Source organism: Poecilia formosa, unplaced genomic scaffold (genome assembly GCF_000485575.1).
Source record: "Poecilia formosa unplaced genomic scaffold, Poecilia_formosa-5.1.2 Scaffold582, whole genome shotgun sequence".
Classification (NCBI taxonomy): Eukaryota; Metazoa; Chordata; class Actinopteri; order Cyprinodontiformes; family Poeciliidae; genus Poecilia; species Poecilia formosa.
Genome location: NW_006800521.1, coordinates 37,182 through 48,062, shown reverse-complemented (window position 1 = coordinate 48,062; position 10,881 = coordinate 37,182). Strand labels below are relative to the sequence as shown.

Below are 10,881 nucleotides of genomic sequence, written 5' to 3'. Positions count from 1 at the left end.
CCGGGAGGTGAGCTTCAGTCATTAAGAGTGAAAGAGATGAAGCACTAAAGTGTCTGCAGTGCAAAAATGAGCAGAAGGTCAGGTGACAAAGCTGCATGATGATTAAATACAGAACCGTCTGTGAGCGACGGTCCTAATCAAAGTCCCGACTGCTTTTAGTAGTTTTCGTGGGGGAAAAAAATGAAAAGCTTTTTGCTTCGCTGTATTTTTGTCTTCGCGATGCTGCAGCAGAGCATCAGGCAGACGGCTGCTTCACCGGACACAGGTGAGTATCCGAAACTGGAGATTTAAAAAAAAAAAAAAAAAACCTGAGATGGAAAAGCAAGCCTGCGATGATGCGGCCCGATGGCCTGCAGAAAGCATCCTGCATAAATATCCAGGTGGAAAAGTCGCTCTCTTATCTTTTACTGTGCATAATTTAAAAACGGGTTATTTTCAGTGCAGCCTTGGCTGAAAGGGAGAGGAGGAAAAGGGAGAGAAGCAATCTCATCCCCCCAGAGATGAGATTGCTTCCTTTCCTTTTCCTTTTCCTGGAAAAGGAAACTAACCAGGCAGCCAGAGATACAGGGTAATAGTTCAGAGCAAAGCAGATGTGTTAGAATGGCCTAGTCAAAGCCCAAACCTTCTTCCATAAGAGAATCTGTGGCTTATTATCTCATTAAGCTGGAGCTACAATCACATTCAGTAAATTGGTTCCAATAGGTTTGTTTGTGAGATTAAAGGTACATTTTGGAAATAACAACCATATTTAAGCAGGTATTATTCATATCTTTAATCAAACCCACTATTCGTATTGGTCTGATGTAACATGCTAACCTTAAATGTCCTGCTTTCATTGGCTGTAAGTGAAAAATAACAAATAAAGACTGGAACACATTATTTTCAGTAATTTTCTAATTGATTGAATACAACTGGACTTTGCAAAAAGAATGAACAAAATGTAGAAAAAAATACAGTTTTTCTAATTGATTGAATACAACTGGACTTTGCAAAAAGAATGAACAAAATGTAGAAAAAAATACAGTTATGTAGAAAAAAATACAGTTTTAGTTGCAGTGAAAGATGTTTATGCAAAATTTTAACACCACACTTTTCAGAATTCTATTTGCATAAAAATAAATAATATTACTTTATTTCAACCAACACAAACTATGTGTTGGTTGATTTTGGTTTACCACATAAAGGAGTTTGTGGTTGGAATGTGACAAAATGTGAAGAAATTTTAAAAGTTTTCTATAAATCCTAAATATTAAAAGTTTACTATACTGATCAACTGAATTAGGAGACATTATAAAATGTTTCTCAGCTTAGCTAAACAAGCTAAAGTTTAAAAACTTGGAAGACAAGAGATCATTGAGCAAGAGAAATATTTAAAGGCTGAAGACAAGTCTCCACTGAACTTTGCATGCAATGCTGGTTAAAAATCGCCAACCTTTATGAAACAACAGATCATTTCATCACCGTCTGGTTTGGGCAAGTTTTTACTTGGACAGTGCTGACTCAGAGCTCTAATGTTGTGCTTCACTTCATAAGTGCTAAACGGGCATTTAATTAAGGAGAACACTTTGTGATCTAATCAGTGAAATTATCTGTAATAATTATAATTACCAGAAGTCACTGCAGGATATCTCAGATGGAGAACATATTTAAAGTACTCTAAGCTAAAGTGCTTTTTACAGTCACATTCTAGACCTAAAAATCTTTACTGTTTTTTCATAACTGTTGTTTATTATATCTCTTTTAAATATTATGATTTTGTAGTATTAATATGTATTAGTTAAAGCTTAGACAAAGCAAGGCAGATGTATAGAAAGGGGCAGTATCATGATAAGTCGACCTTTATGTCATGTTCTCATGTCATTCCCTCATCAGAAACATACCTGGAGGGTTACCATGATTCATGCATGCTTGACAAATCCTTTAATCTCCATGACAACCATTCACCTGTGCAAAATATCTGATTGGACCAGCATCATCTTCAAGACAAAGCTCCTCCTTAGTTTCCAAGCCTCTGAGTTTCCCCTCACTCCTTCAGACTAGCCAGCAGCAATTAGCACATCTGCTGAACTCATTATAGGAGCTACTTCTCAGTGCAACACTGGTAAAAAAAAAGAGGGAAAAAAAGAAAGAGCAGGAGTTTTTAAAGAGACAGAGGCCCAATTTCAAGGCGTTAAGTCATATTTAATATACATAACATTTTTATAACAACTGAAGGAAACATAGTTACTTGATTGTGTTATAAAATGCCACCATGTGCCTGGAAAACACATCACTGCCCCTTTACACCATAAAGCGTGATTATAATCAAAAGTATTTGTATTATTCAACTTTAAAACGTTTGGGATTTTTAGAATAAAACAATTGGACCACTGCCTTCTCCCTTGACCTTTGTGGATAGTAGGTTGTGTTTTTACATCTACATATTAACCTACAAGTAAGATCTACTGCTGTGTTTTTGTTTTTGACCAGGCCAGGATCATTTCATTTTATTTCTGTCCAAGCAACAAGGCTGCAAGTCTGCAGAAAAACATATATTCTGATGCAAATCTGCTAGATATGAATGTTAATAGGAGTGGAGGGAGGCACGTTTACTCTTAGAGATGCTATATTTAATTTACATAAAAAACTGCGATGGGCTTGGAGAGTTCCAGCCTGAAAGTAGTTTGTCTCAGAACCTTACATTTCTTCCACATGAAATGAATAGACTACATTGTTAATTTGTGCTTTCTTACCTTCTGCAAGGTGAGAAGTTGGAGGTGAAGTTAGTCTAAGATGGACAGGATGGTTTAGCATCTGTGTGTTTGATCTCAGTGCATTTTGAGCGAATGCTCTGTGAGCTTCACAGGATCATTAACATATTTTTCATTCATTTTTGCTGCTGTCCTCTGTGGCAGATGGCCCTGGCACCAGATGAGGCCGGTTCTCCGGCAGATGACATCCTCACATCGCTCAGACATGAACTCATTCACCTGAACATTTCTGCAGAGGAATGCAAAGAGCAGAAAATTCCTCTGCGTGCATTTTAACCAAGAAACGGGATGCATGCGATGTGTTGTCTCTGTACTTCCTCTGAGGTTTCCCTTCACTAAGCCCGTTTTAATTATTCTCCTGATGTTTCAAAAGACAGTTTATTCAGATTGATGTTGAACTGATACTTTATGGAGTTAAAACTACCAGTCTGTTTTTAAACACTTTTTTTTTCGTTAGTGGCCTGTCTTTCTATGTAGTGCTTTGTCAAGTCAGAGGACTCTGAAGCACTTCACACTTCATTCACACACTAAGGTACATTGTAGCCACAGCTGCCAGGAGCAGACTGACAGAAATCAGGCTCATTGATTATCAAAATAAAATCAGTTTCTTTAGTCAGTAGTAAAGTTAATTGAATCTGAAGCATAAATTAAACCTTTTCTGGAGAATTTGAAATGCTTTTAAAGAAGAAAGGAAAATTTATTTCAGTGTTTGGATATTTCTCAAAATGAATAAACATAAAATAAGTTTACTAAAGATAATGGGGAGGCATATAACATGTGATAACAAAGCTTACATGTCTACCTACAGCTATGAAAATAGCTTTAGCTGGTTTATTGGATGATTTGATTCTGTTTGAAATGTACAAGATCATTATCACCCGGGATTTAAAAATACACTAAAATGTCATGAGATCTGGTTTAATTTCACTTGAAATAAGTATAGTGTATATAGTATATAGTACAGTAAGGCACAGTAGATCTATGCCCAAAATAGTTTATACAGCTGTAGATTTGAATACAGTATGTAAACATCTGGTTTCAACTGTATGAGTCTGAATTGATTTGAGAAAATGTACTAAATACAACAAAATATGACTTTTACTAAGAAAATCCAGTGCTGTGACTTAATGATGGGCTGAGACAGAGAAACCTGGAGATTAAAATCTCACAAAACTGTGATTTGCTGCATAAAAGTCCCTGCCAGGCATTTCTCCCCCTCGATATTTAACTAGTTTCTCTCCACTTTTATGTGATAAATTGACTTTTCTAATCAAATCCCTTGCTTCCTCATTACAGGAGCAAAATTTTGCTTGTAGCAACATTAAATTCAAATTAACTCCAGTATTTTCTGATGTGTTGATAATCGTGGCTCATATTCCTGTTGATGCATCTCATTGTTATATGAATCCCTCCTTGGGGACCGTAACTGCACCTCTGAAAGTAATAAGATCAGCCATTATTCTGATGCTAAATCTGTTCAGTTTCTTATATATATATAATTGTAATGCTATATCTTATTATTCCAGCTAGTGTGTGGTATAATGAGGAGGAACGACACCTCATTAGTCGCCACTTTAAAAAAAATTATTTCCATGTAGCGTAAACAGGAAGTGATTGCATCTTCATCCAGCTTTTACAGTTCAGTGTGTTGTTGCTTCTTCAAAGCTGATATTCCTTATACTTTTAGACAGATTGAAAAATAATAGTAGGTCTGTCCCATTTTGATTCAAACCAAAATAACTATTGGATAAATTATCCTAATCTTGGTTCAGTCGTCTTCTGACTCAGCTTGCTGTGAGTTTAATTCATGTTGGAAAAATACATTTTCATCCTGTCAATAATATTGTTTTGGTGGTCAAAAGTTACTAAAATATTAAATACATAAATATCAGTTTTGTAAGTTACTTTTAAAAAATAAACTTTTAATCAAAAATCTAATTTCACACATTTTTATACTTCCATTTTGGTCTCAGCTAAAAAAAACACCCAGTTGTTTTCTGGGCATCAAGTTAATGTTTGTTGGAGTTTGAAAAATGAACCATTTCAAAACTTTAGTTGCATTCCACAGGCACTGCACCGTTTCCTAGCAACCCCAGCCAACACAGCCCCGTTACCTAGCAACCCAAGGGAACTCCAGAATGTTTGACCGGCTGGTTTGACCGCTGTATGCTCTGTTCAGTGGCTGCTGGAAAAGACAAGTGTTTTGTTGTTGATTTACCATCCAGAAGCCTCTTTCTGCATTCTTGTTGGTTGTTCAGAGCTTGTTTCTGCTTTTCAAAGATATATGGTTGTATAACTGTGTGTCTGTTGGCAGCCATTTTCACTTGTGAGTGTAAGGGTTGAGTTGGGCGGCGTGGCCAACAGACGTTTATTAGGATTTAAAGTGACAAGAGGCCCTGAAACAGCTCAAAATAGGCAGAACTGACCTGACTAAAATATTATTACCTAACAATGAACTTGTGTAAAAAATGTAATTGACATTACATCCTAACCTGTTCAAGGAAGCATAATAGGATAGCTTTAAGTCTGACATGTTATTACATGATTTTATTTTCTGTCCTCCTCAGAGTTGAACTGCTGTGAAGGGGACATTCTCCTGTTGCTGGACTCCTCTGGAAGCGTTACCACTTCTGAGTTCTCTAGCTTTTTGTCCTTTGCCGCCAGCCTCCTCTACCCGTTTACCCTGGGCCGGGGCCACGTCAGGGTGGCTCTGCTGCTGGTGGGCACCACCCCTCACCTGGAGTTCAGCCTGGACGTCCACAGCAACCAGGAGAGTCTGCTGAGAGCCCTGCAGAGCGTCAACCAGCAGCAGGGAGACACCAACACGAAGGCCGCCATAGAGGTGGCGCAGCGGCTGCTGTCGGAGGCAGATGGGGACGTGCCCAAGGTGCTGCTGTGGCTGACGGACGGAGTCCAGACTGGAGACGTGGAGAAGGCGATGTCTGAGCTGAAGGCTCGGGGAGTTTATGTGTTAATTGTTTATACGATTCATGGCAACCACCGGGTGTTGCAGCGCGTGGCGACGCCTCCACTGGAGTCACACCTGTACTCTGTGGACATGGAAAGCATCGACATCATCACAGACGACCTGAGGGAGGCCATCATCAGTATGTGTGTGTGTGTGTGTGTGTGTGTTTTTAAATGTGTAATTAACTATAAATGATTAGCCAGGTAAAAAAAAACAACAAAAAAACAGCCCTTCATCAGATGCTATTTGCTCCATACAGACGGTCTGGGCTCTTGGAGTCGGAGGCGTGGACTCTGTTGAAGTTTTAAATTTGACCCATTAGTTGGAAGTGTGACCAACACGGCCTGAATGGCTTCATTCACTTCTTTCCCTGCCATTACCAAAACTACAGGCAGACTCCAATTACAAAACAATGCAGAAAATAAACGTCATCGTTCAAAACTTCTCCTGTTTGCTGATTGAGAAATTCAACTTAATGGGAGAAATCCCAGGCCGAGCTGTGAAGAGAGATTAGAATCAAGCAAAACTGTGTAGAAAGGCAAAAGCCAGGCTAAAAAATGATACATATGGTTAGAAAGTACATTCTATTGTCTTCACATCTTTTTTTTTAATCTGTAGAAATCATTCGTGCAGAACGACTGAGCGTGGTTCGCTTGACTTCCCATAGTGCAGTGCTGCAGTGGCGTCCTGTTCTGGCTGCTGACAGCGGTCACTATGAGCTGAGCTATAAAGCTGTGGATGATCAACACTCTGGGAAAACCACGGTTCTCCCCAGCAGCTCCAGCCAGACAGAGTTAATCCAGCTGCAGCCCGACACGACGTACACGGCCTCCCTCCGGCCCGAGTCCAACCAGCGGCTGCACAGCACACTGTCTGTGCAGTTTACCACGCTTCCTGGTAAAAATCACATGTCCGCTTTTTATTATTTACACTTTCTTCTCTTTTACTAACCATAGAAAAGACAGAGGAGTAATGTGTTTTCTAAACTATATATTAGGTTTTTGCAATGTGAAACATACATGAATTATGGAATAATAAGAATATGTGTGTGCAGCAGATTACTGGACAAAGAAAAAACACACATAATGATATCAATAAAACAAAACAAACAACAAAACACCAATGCAACAAACAATTATGTAAAATCACCACATATGGTTCATAATGCCTGTCTATAAAGGCATGAGTGACACACTAAGAGACAGACTGTGCATTTGGATCAATCTCATACTGAATGAAATGGCTCAAAACCTGCTGCAAGAGACTGCATAATTTATTAATGAATTATTGTCTCCACATGGAGGATCTCATTATGTTCAGCTAACCACATTTTAAAAGGAGGCACTTTATCCGATTTCTACAATTTTAAGCTTATTTTTTTGGCTATTACCATTCCATCAACAAAACGCAGTCATTTGCTTAGAGATGCTGCAGTTCATAAATGAAGCAGAATATTAAAATAAAACAATACACTTCTATATTTTTGAAAACCAGTTGAAAGTGTCTCTCTTACACTAGTAGAGTTTGAGACAAGAGGTCATGAGTAAAGTCTTAATCACAACGATTTCTGCATCGCTCTCTTTAAAAATGTTTTTCACACTCAATTTATCCCAATTTACACTTTAACTTTAGCATCCTGATGAAACTCTCTTGGTCACTCAAATTAAATAATTGACTTTGACTCTAATTAAGACAAATTTAGTCTAATTAAGAACTTTTGACCTAATTTGCATTTATTAAATTAACTGAAGTTACAGCGAACATCTTAACTCTAAATCAAGAGGTTGTTTTAAAATCAGCATGTCTTTTTTTTTTCATCATTACATTTAGATGTTTTAAGTCCAGCAGAGGTCACCTTGTCAGACCCTGGTCCCCGTCAGGTCCGTGTCAGCTGGGGCCCGCTGCAGCCAGACCGGGTGCAGCGATACACTCTGGAGTACGGAGCGATTCCAAGCGGTCGCGTTCACACTGTGGATGTAAGCAACCAGAAAAGCTCTGTGTTTCTGAGGAACCTGGAGCCAGGCACTCGGTACCTGATCACAGTGAGCGCTCTGCACCGGGATGGAAAGGAGAGAGCCATGTCTGTGAGAGCCTGCACTCAGGAAGGTTGGTGCATCAAGACCAGCTCCTGCTTCAGTGTCAGTGTCGATTTATTTATATAGCAAACAACAAATGTTGTTTCAAAGAATAAAAATGGGTCTTGATTTAAAAGCAGTACGGACATGAGGAACACAAATTGAAAAACTCTGGTCACCTCTGACTTTTATCTTAAATCTAGGAATATATCAGGGTATTTTCACACCTGATATAGTCTGGTTCAACTGAGGATAATGTTGCAACATTTGTTACATGTTCAGCTGGTGTGGTTCACTGTCACACTGCACTGTGTCAAATCAAACAAATTGAAAAAACTGTTCCCCTCCTCGCCTGTGGTGGCGCTGCACCAAGAACCAATAAATGAAATGACACAAAACCCTCCTAAAAAAAGATATCAGCATAACTTCCTTCTTCACAAAATGAAAACAAAATTGAAGTGTCGTCAGATTTCAGTGATGGAGAGTTTCTCTTCTGTCTTTGGTAAAATCCACAAGCCATTTCATTGTCCCGCTGATGCTAGACTCTTGCATTTGTTTTGGTTACATTTACCCAGCATGCCTTGAGGTACAGTCCGCTTCCTGCATCTGGACTGGTCTCCAATCCATTCAAACCGTGCCAGAGTTCATGTTAGTTGAACTGAGACGAAGGTTTTTAGGCGGACCAGAGTTTGTTTTTCTAGTCCATAACGGAGTTTGATTGCGAATTCACGTCTTCCCAAATAAACTGGACTTTCTATACAATCAAACCAGAGTTTGTTTAAAGCGGACTAAGCACTGCTGGTGTGAACGCACCCTATGAGAAAAAGGTTGGTTGAGCAAAGTGCTCTTACTAGAGTGTGGATGTTAAGAATGCAGAAATATGGAGTTAAGCTTTTTAAATGATAAAAGTAAGCAATAAAATTTTAAAATAAATCCTAGAAGCCAGAACCAGAGACATGTGTTCTTATTCTTTAGTACTTGTTAAAAGACAAGCTGCTGAATTTTGGATGATTTGTAGGCAATGAAGAGACGATTTATAAGTTCTAGCCCGGGGTACAAAGCTTTACACTAATCCAACCCAGAGATAATAACAGAGTGACTCACAGTTAATTGTGGACTTTTGTCAGTTTTAAAGTGTTTTATTTATTTATTCCATGCATTACAGAAACTGATGTGTGTGTGTGTGTGTGTTTTCCTGCAGAAGCTCGGCCCGCCCTGACCGACCTCCGGCTGACCCTGACAGATCGGCAGGAAGGGAATGAGGTTCAAGCGTCCTGGGAGACCAACACAGAAGGACTGAAAGGTTACTGGGTCAGCTGGGAGAGAAAAGGTTCCCAGAACTCCCAGTCAGAACGCTCCCCCTCCACCGCTTACCTTCCCCCTTCGCCGTCTTCAGTCCGACTTGCCCACCTCGCTCCGAACAGCCGGGTGTGTGTGTCTCCGGTCTACAGCTCGGGTCGAGGAGATGGGATCTGCTGCACTGCCAAGACAAACAGCAGGTAGATGGCCTGACAGGATCCGTTCATCTAATTACTGCAATTATATTCACAAAGCGTCGGGTTCTTAATGGAGTCTCACTGTCTCTGTGGAGTATTCCAGAAAACTGGGGAGTCAAATCGAGTATCTTACAACACTGCAGATACATCCTAGTCTGTTATCTTATTTCCTGAGGTTCATTTTATTTGTGTACAGAAGATTTAGAGCAAAACTCAGTCATGAAAATATTTTAATATCAGTCCAAACTGTCTCTTGTTTGCACCATCACTTACTTCATGTAAATAAATGAAAACCTGGAACAAACACAAACCTTAAACTTGTGACATGTCTGTGATTTTAGCTATGATCTCCACTTCCTACATTTATTTTCCTGCTCCAGTTTTCTGAGAATTATTTCCTTAGTTTAATTCCTTGTCTAATTAGTAAAATTTTCTCTAAAAGATCCAATAAAAACACTTCTTCATAATCAAATTGAGCCAGTGTATATTAGGGCTAATGATTGATAAATTAATCCACAATTATGTAAAGCACATCACTTATGCTAACTTCATGTCAACTCATTTTCTTTTTTCTTACACATTTATCGCCATCTAGCGGCTGGATTAAGTACAGTTGTGGTAAAAAGAAAGAACACCGTGAGTCAAAATCATCCATTTTTTAACAATTCACAAAACTATTCAAGTCTCAGTTTAAATCCATAACTTCAGTCATGTTGATGTTTAAAACTTAAAAGCTAAATGCACATCCCAAAAATCTCTACAAAATACAAAACCATTTAATAAATTAGAATATTATTAAAATATTTTCTCAGTAACTCAATTCAACAAGTCAAACACATTACAAAGATTAATTGCAGAGAGATTGATGTGTTCAACTCTTTATTTTAGTCAGTTTTCCACTAATAAAAACACGACAAAAGGAACCAGTCAGAAAAATAAGGAAAAAAACATTTTAATACAGAAAATGTGAGCGTCATAAAAAGCATGTTTAATACCTGCTGCAATGTTATTTTCAACAGGTACTTTTAATCAGACCAATGAGCCTCATTGGACCGTTTATTGTTATTTAATTTTACTTTATGTTAGCAGCGTACTCTCCTATCAGATTGAATCTATATTACAGTCAAATCTGAGTAATGAGGCACCCGACGATCCCACCGGTGGGATCACTTTTCATGTGTTTTGCAGCTCTCTCCGTCAACAACCGGTACAAGTGACTTTTTTTTTTTTTTTTTTACTTGTTCGCTAAAGGAGGCTTTAATCCTTCTGAGTTGAATAACTTCATCCTCCTTCCTAAACTTTATGATTAGTTTAGATTCCTCCTTAACTATCCTCTTGCAAGCTACATTATTTTCATCCGAACTATTTCCTTCAAGACTCCATTTTAGGGTTGCCACCTTTCAGAAATCAAAATAAGGGACGCCCACCACGGAGCGTCGGCCTACTCTCATGGGGAGGGACATCCGCTGCAGTCCGTGTTGTGTTCAAGACCACCTAACCCGAGACCAAGACAAGACCAAGACCAGAGTGTATCAAGACAGAGTGTAACGGAGACTACCTTCTTTGAGCTCCTTTTCTAAGTGACGAAAAAA

General features: G+C 38.8%; 1 protein-coding gene across 1 annotated transcript; it reads left to right on the top strand.

Moving 5' to 3' along the window:
• On the top strand, positions 1-9,618 carry LOC103129824 (von Willebrand factor A domain-containing protein 1-like). The gene is made up of 5 exons (XM_007541028.2): positions 1-265; positions 5,318-5,857; positions 6,337-6,615; positions 7,549-7,824; positions 8,995-9,618. The coding sequence occupies exons 1-5, from the start codon at positions 181-183 to the stop codon at positions 9,294-9,296; spliced, it is 1,482 nt and encodes a 493-aa protein (XP_007541090.1). The 5' UTR covers positions 1-180; the 3' UTR covers positions 9,297-9,618.
• Positions 9,619-10,881: the final 1,263 nt, after the last annotated feature.